The following is a 27,312-nucleotide window of genomic DNA, read 5'->3' as shown; positions in this document are numbered from 1 at the left end:
CAGCAGGGGGTAATCCAAATGGGGCAGAAACCCAAGGTTAATTATACTTTAGATGCTGCAGAAAAGAAGATGGAGATGCTCTTTCAGTGTAGCAGGTTCTTGCCATAAATGATCAGTCATTGCTATTTGGATGGGTCAGTGCAAGACAATCTTATTTCCCCATGTTTTAGACTCACACAGAACAAGATCAATTTAATAATGGGAGACAGACTGAAAAGGAGACAGACGAGTGGCTTGCTGCTTCAAACTAGTTCCAATTTTGGCAAAGTGTAAATAGCTTTATGGAAAATCTTATTCATATGAAACACCGAAAAATGTTTTCCTACAGTTTGCTCTTTGGCTTCCTTTCCTTCAACATGTTGAGTCTAAAATACAATCAGCCAATTTATTCCTTTCTTTGTCTTTTTCTCCATTGCCTTTCTGGGTAACATTAAAAAATGTAAGCCCTATTTATTACCATTACATATTTTACTTATAATTATTGTATCATTAACCAGTCATGGCTAATTCTTCCTTATAGTGGTGCAACTTTAAAGGCTTGCTGCTTTTCTGTGCCTCAAAGAGCATATATAATTATGTTCTCCCCCATTTACAGTTTATAACTCCCTGATTCTCTCACTGAATTGCACAGGCAGATTAAATCAGGCACTGCAAAGATGCCAGCCATCAGAAACCTTCATATAAAACCTGTTATCAAAAAAGAGTCTTTGATGACTCAAAATATAAAATGGAAGGTAGCCATTTATATGCTGTGTGTTTTGTACTTCAAAAGAAGGTGACTGTCTGTTAATTTATAGTCACCAGAGACCATATTTTATAAAGGATCAGGACTGATTATGTTGATTTAGGTCACAAGGGGCCAGAAAAAAATGGGATTCCCTGAACCAGAGATGACAGGACTACTTGAGAAGTAGGGGGCTGGATGGTCCATTAATTACCTGCCATCTGTGCCATGCTGCAATCAGGAATGAAAAACAATTAGATAGCTGGAGATATTCTGTGCAATCACTTTAGTATGTGAGCACTGGCTGCAGCATTCATAGAGTGTGGGGGTTTTAAGCAGCTGTGTTACTTTGGTGTAAAAATCCAAGTGAGTGGTCTCATACTTCTAGGTGACTGAGATCTGTGAAGGTCTATATGCATCTAACTCCTATTTAGGTATCTAACTTCCTATAGAAATTAGTGGAGAGACAGATGGCTAAATATGTTTATAGACCTAGGTTTTAGTGCCATAAACGTACACAGCACTGTGTTTCTTCCTTAACTACATCTCTCCTGTAGCTAGGGAAATTGGGTAGATCTACCCCTGCTCATATTTCTGTGGATGCTGCTGCTCACACACTTCAGAACAGAGTAATGTGGTGGCAGCAATAGTGCAATGTCTTATATCATGAATTGCTTTTCATCCAGGGGGATACTAAAGTGCTTTTCATGAAGCACAATTAAATACAGACAGAACTATAGTACAAAGGTAAAAATTCCTGTTCCTTTCACTAAGCAGCCAAAGGCCCAAAGACCTGCAGAAAAAGCTACCATGTCTACCAAGAACAGATGGGAATGGGATATTGTACATCACCCACTCCTCCACACATGCTTAGCTTCAGAGTACTTAGTGAAAGGGTTCTTGTTTGGGACCCACCAGTCTTCCCACGGTCTCCGAGTACACATTGAAGCCAGCCCCAGGCATAGGTTCCTATGGGGGTGAGGCATAAAGATTTTACAATACATTACCATAGCCTACCACAACTGGACACATGAAAGGCTGATTGGTCTTTGCTGGTTCCAGTATGCTGTTTAGACCCCTTGCAGTATCCCACTTATATCAAAGCTAAAAATCACCCAGATCAGTAGTCCATCTCTGACCTTTATTAAATCACACAGGTGCAAATTTATCATAGAATCATAGAAGTAGGGTCGGAAGGGACCTTGTAGATCTTCAAGTCCGACCCCCTGCCTGGGCAGGAGGGAAACTGGGCTCAAATGACCCCAGCCAGGTAGGCATCAAGCCACTTCTTAAAGACCCCCAGGGTAGGAGCCAGCACCACTTCCCTTGGAAGTTGGGTCGAGATCCTAGCCGCCCTGACTGTGAAGTAGTTCTTACAGACGTCTAATCTAAACCTACTCTCCAACAACCTGTGGCCGTTATTCCTTGTTATCCCGGGGGGCGCTAGGGGAAACAAGGTCTCCCCCAAAGCCTTCTGGTCCCCCCTAGTTTAGTTCAGCTGAGACCTCTCCAGTCAGGACCTTGTAAATTCCATCCCTTTGGTTACAGAAAATCAATCTTTCTGGCCTTTTGTAGCTCTGCCACCCCACCCACACACCAACAGCAATTTGAATGAAGGGCAAAACCAGCTTCCTCCAAAGCTGTTTACAATATGCCACAGCATGAACCGCCTGTCAGAAGCACTTCCATGAATAGCAGCCAAAAACGCTGTTTTTCTGACAGCGCTTGGAAATCACTAACATAACCCGCATGGAGCCAACAGGAGCTTGGTTTAATACAAAACAATACAAGCAACCTGTGCTGCCTTCTCATTTGTTGGTGTCCTATCCTTTCTCCCCTTGTTGGAATATGAAGGGTGAGAACCAAGTCCTTTCAAGGTAACTGCAGCATCCAACTTCCTTGTGCTGCCTCAGAAAACAAAACCTTTATACTTTTGGCCCCACTTCCAGATGATGATGCCAGTTCAGCATCAGAGGAGCTAATGGGCTAGATCATCAACTGGTGCAAAACACCATGGGGTTATTATTTATATCAGCCAAGGATCTGGAACCTGGTCCTTTAGGTCTGACTGAGCAAATCTTATCAAGCAGGTGACTTGTAAGGAAAGGCTGAAAGAACGAGGGCTATTTAGGCTTAGAGAAGAGAAGACTGAGGAGGGGATTTGATAACGGTCTTCAAATACCTGAAGTGTGAAGAGGATAGAGATAGACTAATCTCAGTGGCTGTAGGAGAGGACAGGACTAGGAGCAATGGCCTCAAACTGCAGCAGAGAAAATGTAGGTTGGAGGTTAGGAGGAACTTTCTGACCATGTGGGTGGTCAAGCACTGGAACAGGTTACCTAGAGAAATCATTGAATCTCCATCCCTGGACATTTTGAAGAGCCGGTTAGACAGGCATTTGGCTGGGGTGGTTTAATATTGAGCGGGGGGCTGGAATAGATGACCCCACAAGGTCCCTTCTAGCTCTACTTTCCTGTGATCCTATGGACACATGTGTTAGGGCCAATTCATGTTTATTTAACTAAAGTCTTTTGCTCAGTCACTTACAAAATAGGATTATGTTTCAATTTACAGTCCCCAAGGGAATCGTGCTGTGACGAGGTTGGGGACAGCCTTGAAACCAAGTCCCTCAGTTCATTGGTACAGGAATGACAAACCAAACTCACACAAAGTCCGAGTCAGCTGGTTGGGCAGTGAGGAATAACAGGTGCTGTGTTTGAAGTGACCTGCAAGAGAAAAAATATGCCTCAATCCTTTTTCTTCTTCTGTGGGATGTTTCATCTCCTCCTCCCCTCTGGCTTTTACCTAACATTGGAGCTATAAAGAAGCTTGTGATCTCAGTCTTGTCTGCTGGAGGGTCTGGTGAATGAAAGATAAAAACAGTAGAAGGATGAGGTCACAAGAAAATGAACACAAAGCAGCTGAGAGGAAAAAGGTGTTGTATTTAAAACACCATGGCTTGTTCACAATGTAAGCTTTTCACTTGTGTAAGTGCTCGAATTAATAAACAAATAAATAAAGCATTGACTTCTCAGCAAAACAAGGAAAGCAAGACCGGATATTCAATGCTGGACAAAGTACAGCCACAAATAATCCACAGCAAGGGCCAGCTGAATCAAATGGTACAAGGGGTAAGGAGAGAAAACATGATTGACCTGCAAGTTATTTCAAACAGCAGTAACTGCGGAGTTGGAAACACACACTCAAGGATGGACTCCTGTGATATTTTTTTGCCCATTATTTCAGAGCTTCATTTAAAACTGTAATGGGAATCTAGACATTTAGAGGGCAGGGCAGAACAAATCAAGGTTTTCAAACAGTGAGGCTGTTCTGAGAATATCCTGATAACCTAATAGGGACCATTTTTTCTCCCTGATGTATGTTTCTACTGTCATTTAGCAGAGAGCTATAACGATGCAAGAAGATCATTTGATTTTTGATGGTTTAAGTACAGGGTAGAATTGTGAGAATGCATTTCCAAGGTGACCTTAACTGTAGCATTTCATTCCTCTGACTGGTCTGGAGAAAGAAAAAAAGAACTGCATAATTCCTTTGAAGTTAAGATGTTAGCTTCAGTCATCAGAGAAACTTCTAACAGGAGACTGGTCACATTAAAATAGACAGTGTTTTTTCTGTCAGCCTGTATAACAGGAATTTACACTATGGACATAGGCTGAAATGATTAGGCGGCAATTTCGAGACAGAAAAATACAAACTGGGAATGAAGATCAGTTGCAGCCAGTAACAGAACCAAAGAAAATGCACCAAAACCAGGAGGTATCAACACTCTTCTCCCCACTAGCTTTGGGTCACCTGTGAGAACTGCTTCTGAATGGACCATATACAATGCCCCCCCCCCGTTATAATGTATTCAGCTTATAAAGGATGTGGCCATTAGGGACAAGGAGCACCTCTGATTCCCATGATGCCTTGGTGCCAGTTTCAACTCCTGGACAACATTTAACACAGATACAGCATTGCTATAATTCAAAAGATAGCACTTGTCCAGTTGTAAATGAGTTTGGTACAGGCTTGGCCTCAGACCAACACTCCTGTATGCCGTGATGGGGAAGAGCAGTTGATGTAGGAGACACCATCACCACTTCACACCAGGGGAGAGGCTCTACTATGCCATGGGAAAACTCCCACCTGATTGAATGCCCACCTGCCAAGTGGTCAGCCCAGGAGAAGAGGCGCTGGAATAGTGTTTTCAGCATTCTAGAAAGTAAAACTGCCTTGCTTTTCTTAGCTGCTTGTTTATTCATGGACGATAAGACTGCAAAGAAGCCTTGCAATTATCTTGTCTGGTCTCCTGTGCATCACAGCTCAGAGAATTGTACCCAGCAATTCCTGCATCAGGACAGGTGATTTAGCAAAATCATGTTTTTCAGGAAGACCAGCTCAAATGGGTTTCCATCAATGGCCACATTAAAGAGGTGTTTTTAAAGAACTCCTCTCACCTTTACATACCTATCCAGCATGCATGTGCTTGTACACACACACACACACACACACACACACACACACACACACACGGTTCCCTGGGTCTTTCTGTCAGAGACAGGTGCCCATCTTCAGTCCTGTGTTCCCCATGCACTTACTTTTGCTTTTCTATTTGAATCACTACAGGCTTTTCTACAGGCACAGTTGGTCACCTACTGACTGAGATGATCCCCCTAAGAAAACGGGGATATGCCTGTTATACATTGTTACTCTTCAATAAACCCAGTCTCCTTTGTGTAGCTGCCTGCCAATACATGATTACATATGCACACAGAGCTATGCACACCTGTACATAATTCTCACTCAAATTGTCCTTGTAGCTCCTTGACTCTATAACATTTCCCTTTTACTACTCTCTACAGGTAACACTGTTAGCATTTCTCTTTCTTCATCCAAGCTAGTTGTTGGGTTAGTTGCTAAATGCCTCAAGTGACGAAAGTTAGTTAATTAGAACCATAGAAAATTAGGGTTGGAAGGGACCTCAGGAAGTCATCTAGTCCAACCTCCTGCTCAAAGCAAGATCATCCCCAACTAGATCATCCCAGACAAGGTTTTATCGAGCCGGGTCTTAAAAACCTCTGAGGACGGAGATTCCACCACCTCTCTGGGTAACCTGTTCATGGTTTTACTACCCTCCTAGTGAGAAAATTCTTCCTAATATCCAACCTAAACTTCCCTTGCTGCAACTTGAGACTGTTGTCACTTGTTTTGTCATCTGTCACCAGGGATGATGCGTAGGGAGTGGACATGGCTGCACATGCACCCCCTGAGCATGGCAGTGCACCCCCTACAAAAAGGTCCCCGCTGGCTGCTGCCGATGGCATCTGCGGGGGGTCACCGACCCCTGGTTGGAACTCACTATCCCTCCCAACAGTGCTGGCGGTGTCTGCAGGAGCTCCCGCTTACTGCTGCCATGCTCCCACCACTGCCATGCCCCCCCAGCCGCTGGGGACACACGTCGCTCATGTCTGTCACTACTAAGAACGGTTTAGCTTCATCCTCTTTTGAACTCCCCTTCAGGTAGTTGAATGTTGCTATTAAATCCTCTCAGTCTCCTCTTTTCTAAATTAAATAAGCCCAGCTCCTTCAGTCTGTCCTCATAAGTCATGTGCTCCACCCCCTCACCATTTTGTCCTCTGCTGGGCTCTCCAATTTTTCCGCATCCTTTCTGTAGTGGGGGGCCCAAAACTGAAGACAGTTCTCCAGATGTGGCCTCACCAGTGCCGAATAGAGGGGGAGAATCATTTCCCTTAGCCTGCTGCCAAAACTCCTACCAATGCAGCCCAGTGTGCTGTTAGCCTTCATTGCAACAAGGGCACACTGCTGGCTCATATTCAGCTTATTGTCTACTATAACTGCCAGGTCCTTTTCTGCAGGGCTGCTGTTCAGCCAGTTAGCCCCCAGCCTGTACTGGTGCATGGGATTGTTTTGTCCTAAGTGCAGGACTTTGCACTTGTCCTTGTTGGACCACATGATACTTCTTTTGCCCCAAACCTCCAATGTGTCTAGGTCACTCTGAATCCTAGCCCTACCCTTCAGGGTACCTACTGCTCCCCCCAGCTTGGTGTCATCTGCAAACTTGCTGACGGTGCACTCTATGCCATTTTCCAGGTTGCTGATGAAGACATTGAACAAAACCAGCCACAGGAATTTCCTCTGGGGCACTCCACATGATACTGGCTGCCAACTAGGCATCAAGCCATTGATCACTACTCCCTGAGCCCAATGCTCCAGCCAGTTTTCTGTTCACCTTACATTATATTCATCTCACCTTCACCTACACCTTCATCTACACCTCACCTTATATTCATCCTGCCTGTACTTCCTTAGCTTGCCTGAGAGAATGTTGTGGGAGACTGTATCAAAAGCCTTGCTAAAATCAAGGTAATACCACTTGCACTGGTCTCCCCACATCCATATAGTGCCAGTCACCTCATCATAGAAGGTAACCAGGTTGGTCAGGCATGACTTGCCCGTGGTGAATCCATGCCGACTGTTCCTGATCACCTTCTTCTCCTCCAAGTGCTTTGAAATTGATTCCTTGAGGATGTGCTCCATGATTTTTCCAGGAGGTGAGGTGAGGCTGACTGATCTGTAGTTCCCTGGATCCTCCTTTTTCTCTTTCTTAAATATGGGCACTATATTTGCCCTTTTCCAGTCACCCAGGACCTCTCCTGATCACCATGAGTTTTCAAAGATGATGGCCAGTGGCTCTGCAATTTCATCTGCCAGCTCACTCAGCACCCATCTGGCCCCATGGACTTGTATATGTCCAGCTTTTCTAAACAGTCCCTAACCTTTTCTTTCACCCTGGTTGGCTGCTCACCTCCTCCCCAAACTGTGCTGCCAGATACAGTAGTCTGGGAGCTGACCTTGCCTGTGAAAACTGAGGTGAAGAAGGCATTGAGCACTTCAGCCTTTTCTGCATCCTCTGCCACAAAATTGCCTCCCCCATTCAGTAAGGGTCCCACACTTTCCGTTTCTCCTTTTCCTACCAACATATTTGTAGAAACCCTTCTTATTACCCTTCACATTCCTTGCTAGCAGCAACTCCAATTGCACTTTGGCCTTCCTGACTTCACCCCTGCATGCCTGAGCAATGCTCTTATACTCCTACCTAGTTATTTGTCCAAGTTTCCACTCCTTATAAGCTTCCTTTTTGTTATGTAGTTTACTGAAGAGATCCCCGCTAAGCCAAGCTGGTCTTCTGCCATACTTGCTAGTCTTCCTGCACATTGGGAAGGTTTGTTCCTGCACTCTCAGTAAGGCTTCTTTCAAGTACAGCCAGCTCTCCTGGACTGGCTTCCCTTCATACTGGCTTACCAGGGGATCCTGCTCATGAATATTCTGAGGTGAGTTGAAGTCTGCTTTTTTGAAATCCAGAGTCTTTACTCTGCTGCACTCCATCCTTCCTTCCCTCAGGATCCTGGACTCAATGACCTTGTGGTCACTGCTACCCAAGTTGCCATCCATTACTACCTTCCCCACCAATTCTTCCCTGTTTGTGAGCAGCAGGTCAAGAGCATGGCCCCTAGTTGGCCACTCCAGCACTTGTACCAGGAAGTTGTCCACAATACTCTCTAAAAGCTTCCTGGATTGCCAGTGCACTGCTGTGTTGCCCTCCCAGCAAATGTCCAGGTGATTGAAGTCCCCCATGAGAACCAGGACTTGAGACTGGGAAACTTCTGGTAGCTGTTTGAAGAAAGCCTCCTCCACCACTTCCTCCTGGTTTGGTGGTCTGTAGCAGATACCCACTACGTCATCCTGGTTGCTCTCACTTCTTACTTTAATCCAAAGACTTTCAACAGGCATATCTTGTTTCATACTGGAGCTCTGAGCATAAAGTGCAACTCCTCCTCTTCTCCCCTGCCTGTCCTTCCTGAACAGTTTGTACCCATCCCTGACAGTGCTCCAGTCATGCGCTATCCCACCAAGTCTGTTAGTCTGATCACGTCATAGTACTGTGACTGTGCGAGGACTTCCAGTTCTTCCTGCTAGTCGATTGCCCTGATTTTTCAGGAAGTATGAGAACACCTCCCTTGTTGCCCCCTCCTGCTTGCTCTTCTTCCAGGTCTCCCACTTCCCCACTTACCTCAGGGCTTTGGTCTCCATCCCCTGGCGAACCTAGTTTTAAACCCTCCTCGCTAGGTTAATGAGCCTGTCTGTGAATTCAGCACTTCAGTGGTACTTCATAGTTTCTAGGGTTGGAAAGGACCTGGACAGATCATCTAGTCCAACCCCCTGCCATGGCAGGAAAGAGTACTGGGCTCAAACGACCCCAGCAAGATGGTCATCTAACCTCCTCTTAAAACCCCCCAGGGTGGGAACCTGCACCACCTCACTTGGAAGCTGGTTCCAGACCCTAGCTGCCCTGACCGTGAAGTAGCGCCTCCTGATGTCCAACTTAAACCTTCCCTCTGCCAGCTTGTGACCGTTATTCCTGGTCACTCCTGGCGGCGCTCGGGGGAACAGGGACTCCCCCAGTGCCTGTTGATCCCCCCTGACTAGTTTATAGCAGGCCACAAGATCCCCCCTCAGCCTTCTCTTCTGGAGGCTGAACAGGTTCAGGTCCCGTAACCTTTCCTCATAGGACCTGCCCTGCTGTCCCTTGATCATGCGAGTGGCCCTCCTCTGGACCCTCTCGATGCTGTCCACATCCCTCTTAAAGTGCGGCTCCCAGAACTGGACGCAGTACTCCAGCTGCGGCCTGACCAGTGCAGCATAGAGGGGGAGGATCACCTCCTTGGTCCTGCTTGAAATGCATCTGTGGATGCACGACAAGGTACAGTTGGCCTTCCTAGCCGCCTCCCCACACTGCCGAGCCATGTTCATCTTGGAGTCAATAATGACTCCAAGATCCTTTTCCACCTCCGTGCTGACAAGAGGGGTGTTCCCCAGCCTGTAGGTATGGTGCCGGTTGTTCCTCCCCAGGTGCATCACCTTGCACTTGTCTGTGTTGAACCCCATCCTGTTCTCCTCCGCCCATCCTTGTAACCTGTCAAGGACCGACTGTAGCCTGTTGCTCCCTTCTATTGTGCCCACATCCCCCCACATCTTGGTATCATCAGCAAATTTGAACAGGGTGCTTTGCACCCCCTCATCCAAATCACTGATGAAGACGTTGAACAGGGCGGGCCCGAGGACCGAGCCCTGCGGGACCCCACTGCCCACGTCCTTCCAGGCCGAGAAGGACCCATCCACTACCACCCTCTGGGTGCGGCTCTCTAGACAGTTGGCGACCCATTGGACTGTGTGGGTGTCTACGCCACAGTCCCCCAGTTTCCTAATGAGAACGGGGTGAGAGACAGTGTCGAAAGCCTTCCGGAAGTCCAGGAAGACTATATCCACTGCTACCCCTGCATCCATACTTCTCACTCATCAGAAAAAATGCAGTAGGGCAGAGGGCAGTGGGAGCAATCAAATACTGAAGAAGGTAGGGCCATGAGATCCAGAAAGGTGGGGAACCCTGCTGCAAATGCTTACCCACAGCTGGCGTGATTGCTCTTCTCAGTAGTTCAGAGACCTTAGTAGTCTCTGAACCTAAGTAGTTCAGAGAATTCATACAGAAGACAGATGACATGCATGAACCTCAGGGGCAGACAGAAATCCATGTGCAATCTGTTTCCACCACTTCAGGGGAATGTTGCATTCACACTCCTGGCTTCTACTTTAACTAAGCAACGAGGTCAACATTTCAAGCTTACTCGAATAGGTGGCGCTTGGAAGTCGGTAACATTTTCACAGAATCAAAACATGGGGAATACAAATGCCACTTTCAGCCACGTAGTGTCCTTTGGATCATCCCGTTTGAAAAGACAGACCTGAAAATGCTCATGCGCACTTGTTGAAGGAGCTCATGGCACACTTTAGGAAACTGCTCTGCAGTAACTTGGCAAGTCTCTGATTTAACCGGAATTGCATAGTGCCTATTTATCGAAAATAGAACGTAGAGTAAGTACCACTCTACCCATTTCCAGACTGACCCATATGATGGTATTTATGCTGGACACACTGACTTGATTCCTCCAAAATGCCACATTCCTGCAAAGACTTTGGCACCCAGAAGCTGGGAGGCATCAAGGCTGCCAAGGAGACCTCATTCAGCAGTGCTTGTGGTATCCTAATATATGGAGTGCTATTATGTATGTGACAGGGTGTTTTGATTGCGAGGCATGGGAAAGAGCAGAAAGCAGAACTGGGAGACAGACATATAATTCAGAGTAAGTGGAAAGGGTGGGAAAGTCAAGACATGGAGGATGAAGAAGGGAAGCTAAATCAAGGGAGGAAGAAAGCCTTGGTTAAGAGAATTAGCCTGTAACACTGGCAAACCACAGGTCAATTCCTTGCTCTGCCAAAGTCCTTGAGTGACCATAAGTAAGATACTTAACTTATGTACCTCAGCTGCCCATCTACAGATAAGGGAAACCAGTGTTCCCTTAAACTTGCAGGGGTGTTATGTGGATTAAAAACTTTAAAGACTGTGAGATGCTAATTGGGTCCCAGATGTATTAGAGATGGTGGAGCATGACCACATTAGTGAGGAAAACACAGCTTGGAAAATATTCACATTTTAGGAACACACAAATCCTGAAGGAAAACTAAAAATCAATTAACTAAACCCTGAAACAGTTCTTCAGCGGAAGATTTTCCTGCAATCTCTTCTCCTCTGTTCATTACTAAGGTTATTTGCATGAAAATTACTCCTTCACTCAGTGCTTATTTCCCTAGCTCAGAACACCCTCTTCTCTCTCTTACATCAATTATTGTTATGGCCAACAATTGTAGCCACAGATGATTTTAATTTCAGAAGGGGGTGGTGGAAACAGGAGCAAATGAATTCAAGGATCCCATTTTTAATGCAAAGTTTCTTAGAAAATTATGAACCAGAAGAAAGAAGGTGATAATAAAAACTATAAGCATCTTTTAAAAGAAACACTCAAATTTATTATTGCTATAATAGCAGAGACTTTTGTGTTGTGAAAGATCTAATCTCATGTAATTATTTCATGTTTTCTCTTTTCCACTGGCACACATCTTACAGTAATCACATCTGCATGAAAGCCAGCTCCAGGGAGGATTCTGGGTAGGGAACAATCGTAAAGAATCTTGATGGTCAGAAGGAGAAGAAGCTACCCATCCCAGCATGACTCTGGTTAGTGTGTGTCAAGTTCTCTTCTGACCTTCATCCAGAGGACATGGATATTATACCTGTTTATTCAAGAGACTAGCTCATTGGCTCAGTGATTATTTAAACTTCAGCTCTGGAGGGGTCCCCATTTCAGTCCCAAGCATTGGTCGAAATGGTAGCCGGCATATAAGTTAAGGATCAGTGCATTAGAGCAGTGATCCTCAACCAGGGTGTCATGAGATTCATTTAAGGATGACATGGGGTGACACTCAATATTAACATGGTTAGGTATGCAGACACCTACATGATTCACAAGATAAACCCTAAGAATTCAAACAGGAATCTGTGGGCACTTTTACACGTGCTTCTACATGTTCTGATTAGAATATATTGCAGCAAACTTGATTAATCAATTAACTGAGTCAGCTGAAATGCTCCAGTGTGCTGTAGCATTTTATTTATTCAGCATCCCACATTTCAAAATGACAGTGGGGTCACTTTAACTAAAACTTGTTCAACAAGCTGTAGTTGATCAAGCTTTAGTTAAAGTGCCCCCGCTGTCATTTTGACATTGAATACACGAGATGCTGCAGATGTTTTAATTAGAGTGGTTCCTGAGAGCCACTCTAATTAAAATGCCCCCACCCTGGAACATGTGTATATGAACCCCATAATATTAAAAACATTCTGATCTGTTGTGGCCTTTCTGAATTCTTTGCAAAAGAAGAATTATGCCATTATTTTTCTGTGGTCAGAAAGAAATGAAAACTAAGAACTGGTATATTTTCCAAGGGGTGCCTTGAGTCCAAGAAGATTGACAATCACTGTGTAAGAGCTATAATAGCGCTGCTGCATTCATAATTAGAATTTACATCAGCAAGTGTTCTACCATTCAGGTTATTCTTTAGTGTTTGTAATGAACAATTCACCTTTACATACTCAGAAATCCAGACTTTTTTTTTTGTAACTAGGGATTGGGGATTCTAGGAGAGCAGGAGCCAGTATGGTTGCATGAACACAGAAAGCACAGGCACGCTTACCAAATTTCTCCAAGTAGTCTGCCGTCCAACACCGAGATTAGTGGAGTAGTTCTCTGTCTGGGAAGACCATTAATATCAAACAGTATGAGAAGCCCTGGAGAAACTACATCATTAGAGACCTATCAAAAGCAATCTGTCCACTTTCAGAATTAGCGAACTAGCTACTCGGTTTACTGTAACAGAGCCAAACTTAACAACAAAGAAATGAAAGCGGAAAGATGATCCCAAATCCTATTGTGATGTATACTGTGATAGTGCTTAGAAGTTCAAATCATAGTCTCTAGTAAAACAGCAAAACAGAACAAAGAAGCTGTCCTGGCCCGTGTTTATAACTTAAAGAGTATATATAACAGATGGATGTTTTCCCAACTCCTGAATCATGATTCAGGAATTTAATATTTCATTGGCAAGAACCCACACCTAAGGTGTAATGTATATACAAGGTACCTTTTGTTCTGGTCCCAGAGGCAAACAATCTTTTGGAATGAGGGACTAGGAAATCTCCTTTCCATCACCTTGTGTATGACACTTTTTTGGAACAGGTCCCAAAGATGCAGATAATATGATTAGAAAAGGAAGGAAACACCCCCAAACCAGAAGCCTGGTTCCTGACACATTGGCCTGCTACAGATTCAAGGAATCGTGGCAACACATGAACTCACGGTTCTACTCACACCCTTTGACAGAACAAACAGTCCCCACCTTAGTTAGCTTCTGCACCGTGGTAGACTGTCTTGCATGCTGGTGAGTTGGTTTCACTCCTTTCTCCCCTTTTGTTAATCTTTATATCTTAGTTTTGTTCTTGATTTTGAAGAGAAACCTCCCGAGCCTCTCACATGAAGCTAACGGACAGAGATCTGGACCGCTCGGAGTACTTGATGAAATCGGCATCTCAACACAAGCGACTGGCTGAGGTCAGTAGGGATGTTTAGGAAGCTGGTGACCATGATGAGTGACAGGAAAGGAAGGAAGCAGAACTGACAGGAGACTTGTCCATCCAAGCTGCGGGTTCCAGATGCAGGCGGCACCGCAGGGCTTGCTCCATCTGTTGCGGTCAGTTTATGAAGGTGAAATGCAACATTTTGAGACATTTAAGACATGCAGAAGTAAATAACCTCCCCCGTCCCAAGTCGCAAACAAAGCCATCATTCTGCATTCACAGTAGCTGAGAAATTCCAGCACTCCTCCCAACTGTGAAGGACTGTCCTTTGACAATAGAGGTGAAATGGTAATGAAAGAAAGCACTGTAAACAGAGATGACAGACATCATCTGAACAGAGCAGCCTTCCCATAGGACTTTCAAAGGGGACAGCAAACAAACAGTTCCAAGTGGGAAGTAATAACCCCAAGTCAGATTCTGATCTTGGACACAAAGCATGCAGCACCATACACCTTGGAAGTGCACTTCTTTGTGTCAGCACTCAGCACAAGTAGTAACCATTACAAAGTATGCGGCAATGCATGTGGGTGGTCTAACGCTAGCTGCTTGAAAGCACAAGTTCCTTTTCTGTCCAACCTTGATATAGTGCTCTCTACTCACCAGGACATTAAAAAGGTATTACTGACAATTAAAGTGCCACTAAGCTCAGGAAAGCAGCTTTGGAGACATGGGGCAGTGATCATCTCACATTTATACCAAATATGCTCAAGTTTATACAAAGCAGGGGGAGGTCCAAGAATTAAGCCAGTTGCTTCTCTCTTCATAACACCACTATGATAGATTATAGCCTCTGCGACATCTTTACAATTGCATGGCCTTCAGAGTACACCATCACTAACACCTGTGCAAATACTTGGCCTTCCCTAAGTTTACAGCAATAAGTGACTGAACTCAGCAAACACTTCTGTGTAGGCACATGGAGAACATTAATTTAGCCCTCTCTGCTAGCTGTCCAGCCTTTGCAAGGAGAGTCAGTAAAACCAGGGGCTACAAATATGTCTGTCTAATACAAATCAGCAGATTTGGTGAATACATACGTGGAGGAGGTCTGCTGAAGCAGGCATCTCTTTTCCAAGTAGATCTGCACACTACCTATCTACATAGCATTACATTGTGGAGCCTGGTCAGTGTATTTACCAAAGGTGGTGCTTGATTTCCCAAGATCTTACTTCCCAAGATCTCACCAGAGCTCAGAAATGATGTGCCTTTTAGAACAAGCTCAGAGATAGATCCAGAAAAGCAGGGCTAGTCACAACCGGCACAATTTTATTAGACATGTCTGCTGGTTCCTGGCTTTGTAAAACCTTGTATTTGAAGCATCTGTTAGGGTAATAGCATGACCCTGACAGATTAAGGTCACCGTTTCTATTGCAAAATCCAACTATCCTCCAGTCATGAGGTACGGCTGTGCCCAGCCCCTATAATTTATGAAGCTTAAATATTAACAAAAGTGGGGAGTTCTTTATTTGCTGTCTGCTTTGTGAATATGCAGGGACTGTGGTTTCAGGCTGTTCTTCACAATCACAAGAGCTAGATACTTGCATTTCAAAAATTAAACTTACTTCCTGGCCTCAACAGACACACAACAACTTCACACCACTGTCTTGGTACTCATTTTAAAGTACTGGGATCAGATGCCCTTCTCAGTCTTCTCTAAATCAAATAACTGCACTTTGTCCACCCTTTCCTCCTATATCATTTCCTGGACCTCTAATCAATATTGTTGCTCTCTTCTGGACTTTTTTCAGGTTTTCCACATCTTTCCTGAAGTGCAGTGCCTAAAGTGGACACTGTATTCCAGGTGGGTCTTCAGTGCTGAAGAGAAGAACAACCCTTTCTTGTACTCTGCATCCAGCATACCTGTTAATACTATGCAACTGTCTTTTATTATTATTTTTTAAAAGAACATTGTTGACTCCTATTGCAGTTGCGATCCATTAAAATCCCAGGTCCTTTTTCTACAGTAGAGTGACCTAGCCAGTTATTCCTTATTTCATTTCTGGGCATTTGATAATAGTTCTTTGCATGCATCATTGAATTTCATCTTACTTATTTCAGTCCATTTCTCTAAATTATCAAGGATGTTTTGAATCCTAATCCTGTCCTCTAAAGTAGATAGGAAAGCACTAAATACGGCATAATAATAATAAGCATAATATGGATGGGAAACCAATTAAAGCTTAAAACTTAGAGGTGAGTTTACTAACCACTGATCTGTGTAGGAAAGGCTTGAGACTCAACAGTTGCAGTAAGAAAGGACTATTGGATAGAAATGCACAAAAAGGCTTTCACGCATCCAACTTTTCCTATGATTGAGAAGAAACTTCCCAGGAAATAAGATGAGCTTCAGACTGTCCAGGAGTGTTCAAACAACAGCTTTAATCATAATATTTTTTCCATATAATTTTTTTTAAAAAAAAGGAACATTAAAACACTGTTAAGTACAATAACCAGTTACTGTACATACTGTAGTAATGCAAATCCAGACCAAGGTTCCATAGCAGGGCCTGACATTTCTTGGGCGAAAGGCATTTGGAGGGACACACCCAGATTGTGGTGAATAAAAAGACACTGAATTTCTAATGGAGGGAGAGGGGAAGGCTGAATCATGTAGTGATAGCACCCACTAATCCAGAAACTTGACAGTTGTGCTCAAAGGATTCTCAAGAATAGAAGAGTCTGGTTTAGCAAGGTGGTTTTAGGCTTCCGTTGAAATGTGTTAAGCTGGGTGTACAGTTCCTGAGGTAGTTAGGAAAACTGGGAAAAAAACAACTCCAAAACTATCCAGTTATTTCCCATCTTGTAAGAATCCCAGGAAGCTAAACATGTTTGCCCTATAGGCTAAACATTGCTTGTAAGATCACTAAGGCCACTACTGCCTCCACTGTCTTGATCCAAACCATGCTCATTGCTTGCCACGTGCTATATTGATGCTTCTTACAGACCCTCAGCCTTTGACTGGATCTCTGCACCAAACCCTAAAGAAGCTACTCAACAGACCTCTGCACCGACAGAAGGGTTTGCTTACAGAGATCCGTTGGTAGGATCACGGATTTAAATAGAAGTTATTAGAAACAGAGAAACCAAGGTTCAGATAAAGCACAAAAACATGTCCGTTTAACAGCTGCTTAAGACAACTCTGCTGCTGTACGTGGCATTTTGAAGAGCTGCTCCTTTAAGAAACTTGCGCTCTGCTGGGTTAGATGCTTTTAATTAGTGTGTTGAGCTTCAGCTTCCCTCTCACGTAAGATATTCCTGTTTCCATGTCAGTTTTGGTTCAGAGCATGAAGAGCTTATGCTCTTAAGGTGGTTGCTTCTTTAAAAAGAAAAAAAAAAGTATTTGTGGGGTTTAATGGATTTTAAGTCTGTGCTATGATACATTGCATAGGACACTCCTTAAGGCCCCTGAGGACAAAATCCATGGTTAAGGTGCTGTTCATTCTTGTGAGGACAGGCAAGAGAGAGAAAGAAAAATGCTGTTACTAATAATATTTTGGGGATGAACTTTGGAAGCGCTAGAAGAGAACATGACTACATCCAGTAATCCAAACAAGGATGTAGTTGCAATAAACCGTATATGTCTAGCTACTTGTAATAGCTTGGCAGTATTTGCCTTAACAGGTCAACTTTTGGGGTAGCAAAAGTGTCAAATGTTAGTGTAACAGAAGGCTCAGGCAGACTGTATATAAGGTGAAGGGGCCCTGTGATGGAAGCCAGCTGAACTTTTCAGAGCAAACCTACAGGCGGATGGTTGAGACCATTTGTAACCTCCTACGCTGCCAACTTTACAATGGTGGTGGCAGCAGTGGTTTGGGAGAAAGTGTCATTATCTTCCTGCAACTTTCAATCACAAATCAGTCAATAAAAAACAGCCTTCTATACAGCATGGTTAGGTGAATCCCTACCTACACCTGAAAAAAAAAAAAAAAAAAAAAAAATGATACAAATATGCTTCCAAAAACCTTTCTAGTCAGCTTGAAAGATACTTCTTTAATAGACCATGATGTTCCCAGCTTTTCATTGTGTGGCATCATTGCTATGTTATAAATGGGACTTTACACTCAAAATAAACTTCATTCTGTGCAAAAATATTTTCCCCACATTAAGTGTTTCAAAAGGAGGGAAGGAGAGGGTAATTTAAAAGAGGCAGCTATTAAAAAAGGGTAGCGTATGTGGCACAGGATGCTACAGAGATGTTTCAGGTTTAGCTCTGTGGAACCCCTTATATGACAGAGAACTCTTTAAATGATAGATTGGAGGTCAGTAACCTTGAAAAGCTCAGTCCAAAAGCCAGTGAAATCAAAGACCATTTAATTCTAGGTAACAGCTTCCACTGACTCCAATGTGTTTTGGATCAGATCCTAAATCATAAAACCTTTAAAAAAAGATCAGTTTTTACTAAAACAGCTGTTCTGTCCTCTTCTGAGCACTTTCATCAAGTATAAATGTTAGAGAAGAGTTTACTGAGGAGGTAAAGCATGAAGTAGTTAGGCAAGGTTCTCCCATAAAGAAGACTGGCATCTTTTTAGTGAATGTCCATAGTGGGGCAGGAAGGGGAAGGAAAAAGGAGAGCAATCCACTGAATCAGAAATCGTTTCAGCTTCTTTCCCAACATTTCTTGTAGCAGCAGGCTGGTATGAAGCACTCCTTTGCCTGATGCTAATGATAGCATTAACCTTTTCCAGTTAAAAACTTGTTCTTGAACAGTTGAAAACAGACAATGTATTTCTCCATGTAGAATTAAAAAAAAAAAAATGTGTATAACAAAAAGGGAGAGAGGGAATTATGAACAAGGAAGCATAACACTCTTTTTTTTGTAACACTCTCAGAGTTGCAGGCCATTTCATCTTAATGCAATAGTTTATAAACACAGGTCACACGCTGTAGAAAGTAAAAAACTTTGTAAAGGGTGTGGCAACAGGGTAGACGAGAGACACATTGTGCTCTGTTCTAAGCACATTATTTACATGGTTCCAGGCTAATTTCAAAGTGATAATTTAAAAGAGAAGTTTCTACACAACATAAAAAATGGCAACAACTCCCCTAAAGTGGTTTCAACCTTTAGTCTTCATTAAAAAAAAAGTTAGATATTTATTTGTAAATGCCTAAAAATAGTAGTCTCTTCCACCTCCCCCACCCCAATTTAAACTTAACAAGTAAAAATGGTTTAATTGATATCAACCAGATCACATAGAAAATAAACTTTTCTGGACTTTTTCCCCACAAGGAGGAGAGTGCTGAAGGAAGTCCAGCTTTACTGCTGAACTGCAGTCCTAGAGAGGACTTCCAAACTTTGGCCTTTCAGAACTGTGCAAGGAGCCTTCCTTTTTGGAGTCATCTGCTAAAAATACAAGGAATTAGGCATGCCAATATTTCCCACTGTTAGATGGCAAAATCTTCATGGTCCTGAGGACTGAAGGCCGCTGCACGAAGTATGTCCAAGGAATTGACTAGGATCAAGGTTCCTGTGAGATGTTTCCAGCGTTTTGTGATGGGGCTTTTCATTTTGTCCAGCCCTGTGTGAAGTTCCTGGATAACATCACGATAGCTGTCCCCGATTTGGTTGCTCCAGGTTAGCAGGAAATCATATGCTGGTTTCCACATGGCCTATGTTCACACCAGAGAGAAAAAAGAAGGAAAGACAATCATTAAAACACAGAATTTAAGGAACTGTCCTTGTGCCTTAGACCAGTCGTTTTTTTTACCTTTTAGAAACCATTAGCAATTGGTTAGTAGACTGTGAGGCTGCTGAGGGGCACAGGACTTGCAAGATCAAATCATGCCACAGTGCACCAGAATGCCCTGAAGAACATCCCAGACTGGATCAAGCCCATTCACACTTCAGTTCAACAAGGCACTTTACTAAATTTCAATCCCTACTCAGCAAGGCATGCCAGCACATACTCATGTGCTTTCCTGATTTGGGATCCACAGCAAGGTAACCCTACATGTGTCAGCTTGCCTAAATCTGAACACTGAGCAATGCTGTGAATGCGGGGGGAACCTATTGGCTATTTCTCCTTGAAATACAGGTTGTTTAAATGTGATAAAAAGGGAAGCAATGTATGCTACAGTAGTTACTGGTTTGGAAGTAATAACACAAAGCGATTTGGCAGTGTCAGAGGGTGATCTTAAACCAAATTTATGCCATGTGGAAATGCTCCAGAATATTACTCCCTGCATTGGAGTCCCATTTCATTTTCAAAAGTTACAGCAAAGAGGGGGGTTAACCACTGCTGCACTGTCTATCCCAACCCCAAACAAAAAGCAAGAAAGATGGAGCAATCCTCCAACTGCAGACATCTTATTTCTGTATTCCTGTAAGGCAATGCATGTGACGCAGGGTCCACTGAGAAAGAGGTGCAACATTAGCCATCAGATGAACACATGCCCTCTTCAAACATATTGTACCAGGAATTATTTACTCACCTGAAAGAAAAGAAAGATCTGAGGATGCTGCTAGCTTCTTCAGTAAAATACAGCTGGTGACAAGACCGTTCTAGCCCCGCTAATATTTCTGTGTTGGTACAGTTCTCAGTACATAAATGTCACCAAGAAAGAAATCCAACTCCTTAGGCTCAGGGATGAACACCTGAACTAAGGCCAGTTCATCCACTTAGCACTGCAGTGATCAGAACAAAACACAGCCACAGCTTGAATCTCAGAATGAGCACTGTTCATTTGTGAATGTACCCAAAACCGAAAGGCAGCCGAAGCCTATGCTTGAGCATTTGTATTCCAGCCCATCGTAAAAAGCCACTTGTCCAACACCCACTGACTGCATTATCTGATCCAGTCTCACCTCATTGTCCACCACTCCATTCTTGTCCCGGTGGGGAGCTTCATAGGCATCCATCTGTTGCTTGGAGACTTTGGCTAACTTCTCTGCTAGTTCCCTCCAGCGTTGAGCCACTTCCACCGCTGTGGTGAGGAGCACAAAGTCCTGAATGAGCCTGACAACAAGCCCTTGGCAGTCCATCTTCAGCAAGGCCTGAGAGAGGGCACAGCAAACCAAGCCAACATCAGGTGTAGTCATAGGTTTTTACTTTCTAGAGGCAATCAGTCATTTCCTACCTAGTCAAACTGTGGCCCAGCAGCTGAGGGCACGTTACTACAGTGACAACAAAACTTCACTGCTTTTGAATTTGATAGAAAAGAATGAAGCTGTGGAAGAAGAAAGTCAAGTCCTCAATGTCAAAAATGTGGTTCAATCTCCCTGCTTTTGAAAAAGGCCACTCAAAACACATCAGGAAAGCACACACAGATAGATAACCATCCCTATTTGCACAGGAAAGTCTCTCCAGTCAATCTTTATCAACCCCTGATGCAGCAGGTAGCAAAATAAAGTCAGAGCCATAGAAAGAATAATCCCATTAACCAAATAAAGCATTCTACCCCCATTTTGTACTGGTTTATAGGGTTAGGGAACTAGTGGCTTTCCAAGATACTTAACAGTTGAAGCCCATCAAGACTGGACTAATAACAGTGTATAATAAAAACCAATTAATTCAACTTGGTCAATACACCTCTGTGCATTAATGACCAGGGAAGAACAGTACTTTTGCTACAGAAAGCAAGATGATATCAGAAAGAAACACAAACTACTTCTAGGGAACTTTTTTTTTTTTTTTTTTTTTTTTTTTAAACTAATAAGTGCAAATACAAAGCACTAGGGCAGGTATAGGGAAAGCTAGTGTTGGGCCTGCTTTTAGTGAAACTCAGCTGATCAGCTGAGTTCAGAGCACTAGGCAGCATGAATGAAGCAATTATTCTGGTATGGCTTTGATTTGTATACTACTTTTATACCGTATATTAAAGCTTCAGGACAACAGGAAATCTAAAGATCATTACAATGGTTTTTAACTGGATGGCTTACTGATCTCAAAATGGCAATTTTTTTTTTTTTTTCCAAAGCACTTCATGAAGGACTTCAATCAGGGAATCTGGAGCAGAAATTATATATCTAGCACACATCTACCTAGTCATTCTTTGGCCAACAAAAGCAGACAGAATTTAGAAAAAAAAAAAAAAAAAACAGATGAAAAGGGAAGACTCGTCTCTGTAAACCACAACCAGTCTAGGGCCTTAGCAAGAAGAACACAGTTAACAGAATCTGAATGATAGGTGTGAGGCGAGGGGAAAAAAACCTATTTTATCACGTATAACCCCCCTCTATCCGCCCCCATAACATGCACTTTGTTTGGGGAATGCAGAATTAAGAAAAAGATTTTTTCCTTGAAAACACCAATAAGTAATTTAACCGAACAAATGATAAAATGCAATACACCATATTAAGAATAAGTTACAAAATTAAAAAAATCCACAGAAGAGGTTTGCAGGTACCTCACATCCCACATTGCAATATTGCAGCATGTACCCAGCTGCAAACCACTTGGGGAGCCTGTTCCTGCCCCATTAACCCCTGGCTGCTGCTACTCACTCAGCAGCAAGAGTAGCAATACAAGTGAAAGGACAGGGGATGGGGGTGGGAAAGAATCAGAGGCAATCTCTTCTAGTGCCCTGAGCAGACTGGGAGGAAGGAGGGGAAGGGGGAATACATATTATGTGACTGCTTGAGGGAGGTGTCACAGCAAAGTCCTACAGGAGGGCCGTGATCTCCTTGAGGCCCCTTCCTCCATGTCAAGTCAGCCCAAGGGCACCCTCTATTTCTTGCCCACCACGTCTTTGTTGTTATATAAAGTTGGGAGGCTGCCTTATGTCTCCTTGGGCACGGCTCTATGTTGACTCGGACCCCGTGGTTTTCCGGACTCTCCGGGGGTCTCCCTGTATGATGGGTGCTCCCCAGGAACCCTAGCCTTATGGGCTACGCATGGCTCCAACCACCCCTGATAACACGCCCCAAGCCTCGCAGATGGGATAGACGTTGGTCTCTCTCTCTGTCTATATTCATGCCCGTCTCTCAGGCCTTCTCTATTGTGCTGCCCCCTCCTGGGCTCTCCGAGCCCACTCGGGGCCTGCCCCGTAATGTTGCCCCTTTCCTGGGGACTTCTGTGCCCCCTCTGGGACTCCTCAGCTACGCCACCTGACTCCCGGGCCCACCGCATTGCTACCCCCTTTCTCCCGGGCTCACCGCACCACTACCCCCTCTCACCGGGGTTTACCACAGTACTCTGCCTTCCACAGGGGCTCGCCATGTCCGCCCTGGGGCTTCTCAGTAGTACTCCTTCTCCGGGGCTCACTGGGCCCACACTGGGGCTTCCTAATAATACTGCTCCCTCTCTGGGGCTCGCTGTGCCCATGCTGGGCTTCCTCAAATGCCCCTCTCTGGGGCTGGGGTCTAAGCACCCCGCAAGCTGCGCCCTTACTGGCACCGGGGTCCTCACACTTCGGTGGGAGTCCCCACTACGCTGCGCCCTCCCTGGCGCCAGGGTTCCCCCTGAGGCCTCCTCCAACCCCTTATGGCCTCGCCCTAGCCACCGGTGTAATAAACAACCACAAAACAAACACAAGCCTCTTGGCCACAACTTAACTCATTGCTCAAGCCTCCGGAGCTGCCATCTATAACTCTGCTCCAGCAGTACCTGCAGGTCTTGCTGCTTCTCGCATCCCTACTCCGGGAGCTCCTACCTCTCTGGCTGCTGGCGAGGAACTACCAGCCTAGCCTCAGCCCTGGGCTTTATAAGGGCCAGGCCTTGCCCCTTCCAGCCAGCTAACCGCTGTCAGGTGTGGGTCATTCGCTGCCTCCAGTTGCCCTGGCAACCTGCAGGTGGGCTCTTATTCCCTGCTAGGGCTCTTTTCCCCAGCAGTTTCCCCTCTCTAGCAGCAGAGCACCGAGGTGCCCTGCGACAGGAGGCAAAGGGCATAGTCTTCTTACCTGCGTCAGCCTGGGCTCCCTGCTCTCTGACTACAGGTGCAGTGAGAGAGAAGCAAGTTAGCTAGAGACAGGGTGCCTGCTCTCTGATCCAGCATACTGGAACTCCAGCTGGGGACAGACCGGCAGTGCAGGCTCTCCAGGGAGTACCCAGGGCTAGTTCCTTGCTCACTGCTCTCTGCCTTGGATGGCATACCACATACACCAGGGGTTGTCAACCAGGGGTACGCAACCCCCTGGGAGCACTTGGGAAGGCCCCAGGGGGTATGCGGCAGCAGAGTGGAGAAGTGGGAGCATTTTCTGGTTTCACCACTGCACAAGGGGGACCCCTCCCTGCTCGTCGGCTGCCAGAGGTACACCAACCAAAAAAGGTTGAAAACACCTGACAAACGATAAAATGAGGAACCAGATTTCCAGCAGCTTGTTTTTGGGAAAAAAAAGTGCGAGTTATATACAAGAAAACGTGGTATAAAAAATTCCTAAGTGGATTATTAGAACCTACACAGAGCCACTACTATGGGGGCAGCCAGCAACCTGCAGAGCCTTTGGATGTGGCTGAGGAGCTGTGGCTTTGGTGGCATTCAGGTGCAGGGTGTTTTGTCAGCACCATGCTGCAACTGGATGGTAGGGGCTTGACTGGAAGGGGGAAGAGGTTTTACTGCAGCCAGGTCATGGGAAGTAGTAGTGGTTGGGTGTAAATGCTGGCTTGCCTCAGATCCAGGTTGGGTTATTCTGGCCCACAGCCAAATAGCTATTGAGCCTGGGAGGTAGGGGATACAGCCTCTGAATTAGAGCTTCCTAGACCTTAAATGCTGGAGGCTGCAAGTGAGAAAGATATGGTAGAAAAATACTGCTTATACCCAATTCACTCTGCCACTGCACAATACAGGAGCAATTAAGCAGGGGAGTGAGGGGGGTGGCCTTTGAATTGGGCCCTCCAGATGCTGGACTAGATGGGCCTACGGTTTGAACCAGTAAGAGCTCTTATGCTCTTATGTTCTACTGTTGCTAACCCCTGTACTATCAAACCCGCCCCCCCCCCCCCCCCCCCACAGTCTTCAACACTGGCTGGGCTCTGGAAGCTAATGCAGGAAACCCACTAATGGATAACAACTGATCTACGGGAAAAGTTTTTTTCCTAGTTGCAAGTAGCTAAATCAGTGATTTGTGCTCCAAAACATGAGACCAGCATCCTTCTTATTTTTTAATCTTATGCAAACCGTGAATATCATCCCCTAAATATCTAATCATTCTTTAGCTCCTTCCCAGCCATGTGCCTCCTGAATATCCTGTGGCATGCATTCCTTTAGATAATTAAGTGCTGCATAGAACTTGTTTCCATTAACACTTTTAAAGTGGTTTCAAAATGGACTGCCTTTCACTTTAACTGGGGTCTGTTTTGTTTTTGCATTACAGAAAACTGGTAGTTCTCAAGGATCCAGAGTTATGGTGGCAGTTCCAGATATGCCAAAGGATACGAAAAACGTGACAGAGAATTTTATAAGGCATTTCATTTCAACAAGGAATAGACACATGCTGTGCACAGAGTGAACTGGTGTGGTGGGGACAATATCACAAAGCATTTTCACATGAACATGCCTGGATGTGAATTCATTGGGAGTCATAAAGATGGCCCAATGGCTTAAAACATTTGTTCACATGGAAAAATACCACCACCATAGCTTCCTCAGGAGGAGAACATTATATGGTTTACATGAAAAGAAAAAGCAGAAAAGGATAAATGTCAACCTCAAACACAGCAGTGAGGTCAGAGGAAGAGCTGGTGTGAAACAATCAGCAAGGACCCGCACTGAAACATTTCAGGAGAGCAGGCACAGGAGAACCAGGGTGGAGTAGTCCAGGGTGGAGTAGGGAGAGGAGTTCAATCCATTTGCTACAGATGTCCTCTGAGAGGTGGGGAAGGAGAGAGGTAGGGTGGTCTCAGGGCAAGCAGGTGTGGTCAAGGGATGGCCTCTGAGCATAGGTGAGGCTGGAGTTTGCTGGTACCTTTTAAGGGTGTTGGAGGCAGGGGAGGCAGCTAGGGAAGGGACTGGTATTGGGGCAATGGAGAGACGGGTAGGTTTATAGGAAGATATGCCCTTGTTCCTTGACCTGCATGGCACCTCATCCTAGTCTCTATGTTTTTTATGTTTTTCTTCTGCTTGCTTGGCAAGCCACTGCTCATCCATCTCCACAGCAACTGCTATCACTAGGACATAGTGAGGCTCCAAATCCTTCTTCATCATATGTCCATGTCAGCCTCAACCACCCCATTGACAAGCTGGCACACTTGGTTTTACAGAGCTCGTGGTGTGGTGGTGAGGCACATGAGAAGACTGTCATCTGGGAGATCCTTGGGAGCCAATGAAATTGTAGACTGCTTCAAATCACAACTTGGACCGTGATAGTTTACATTAGGCCCAGGATTATGGAAGTGGAGAATTGGATTAGAACCTCCTGTAACCACCCACTGTTGTCCTCTTTTTGGCCACAGTGCAGTCCATGTGGTCCCCACCGCATCTACCACACTTTGATATCTTCAGGGGACGAGTTTTGAGAGGGTGGGGAACAGCCTTGCTCTTGGGGTGTAGCACCTCTCATGACCAAGACCCCTCAGGGTCCCTTTGCACCTACTGCAGGCACTGATGGGCAAAACAGAAGAGAATCTATCTTGCTCTTATTTCACAGTGCAGTGTTAACAGTAAAATATCAACTCACCAGATATGATAACTTGGGAAGATGACACAAAGCTGAGCAACTATAAAACCATGGAGTGCTACTACCCTAATTGTACAAATGCTGATGTTTTTCTTATTGGGTTGAGGAAGACTTTTCTCTAGTGTCACTATGGCACAGTGTGTACTTGCAAAACAGGGTTTTCAGCAAATAGAGAAGTTTGTTAAAACTGACATTGTAGCTTTAACTACCTGGAGTTAAACTTCACTTTAGAAGACAAGAAACTAGTTTTGCCGGGGGAAGGGGCCACTTCGAGTGGAGAGGATGCTTCACCAGCATGCAGGGTAACAAGAGGAAGGGAAGCCCAGGTAAGCATCAATGTCCGGGGAGCAGGGGGCCACAACTGCCCTGGGAGTGGGAGGGAGGCACGTGCACCCTCAGGAGGCCTCAGGTGCCTCTACACTAATGCTCGTAGTATGGGGTGTAAGCAGGAGGAACGGTGCCTCCTGATTGTGAGTAGGAACCCAGACTTAGTAGGGCTAACAGAAACCTGGTGGGACCCTACCTACGATTGGGCGGTGGGCATTTGGGGGTACACCCTATATAGAAGAGACAGGACAGAGAGGAAAGGGGGGGGGGTGTTGTGCTCCATGTCAAAGAGCACCTCACATCATCAAGGATTAGCTTCGGGTTAGAGGAGGTTCGGACAGAGACACTACGGGTCAAACTACAAGGGGGGGTGTGGCGAAAGGGACCTTACGGTGGGTGTCTACTACAGACCACCTAACCAGGGGGAAGAGCTAGACCAGGACTTCTCCAGTCAGCTTATGGAGGCGGTTAGGTCAAGCAATGTTGTTGTCATGGGTGACCTAAACTACCCAGACATTTGCTGGGAGGAGCAGACAACCAGGTCTGACCGCTCGCGTAGGTTCCTGGCTGTATTACAGGACCTTCACCTTATCCAGGAAG

General features: G+C 45.0%; 1 protein-coding gene across 6 annotated transcripts in view; it reads right to left on the bottom strand.

Annotated features, from left to right (window-relative positions):
* Window positions 1–16,194: 16,194 nt before the first annotated feature.
* The window catches only part of SH3BP4 (SH3 domain binding protein 4), a 188,245-nt gene continuing 177,127 nt past the window's right edge, over window positions 16,195–27,312 (bottom strand). For 5 of the 6 annotated variants that reach the window (XM_025199363.1, XM_014518172.2, XM_025199364.1 and 2 more), the window contains exons 4-5: window positions 20,638–20,826; window positions 16,195–19,442 (exon numbers count right to left, since the gene is read on the bottom strand). In XM_025199363.1, the coding sequence (XP_025055148.1) occupies window positions 19,218–19,442; window positions 20,638–20,826 (414 nt within the window). In that variant the 3' untranslated portion in view covers window positions 16,195–19,217. The remainder of the gene's footprint in view (window positions 19,443–20,637; window positions 20,827–27,312) is intronic. The other variant, XM_025199365.1, reaches the window with a different exon arrangement.

The sequence above is a fragment of the Alligator sinensis genome, unplaced genomic scaffold (assembly GCF_000455745.1).
Source record: "Alligator sinensis unplaced genomic scaffold, ASM45574v1 scaffold233_2, whole genome shotgun sequence".
Classification (NCBI taxonomy): domain Eukaryota; kingdom Metazoa; phylum Chordata; order Crocodylia; family Alligatoridae; genus Alligator; species Alligator sinensis.
Note: the sequence above shows the minus strand (reverse complement) of the source record. Positions and strands in the feature narration are given on the sequence as shown.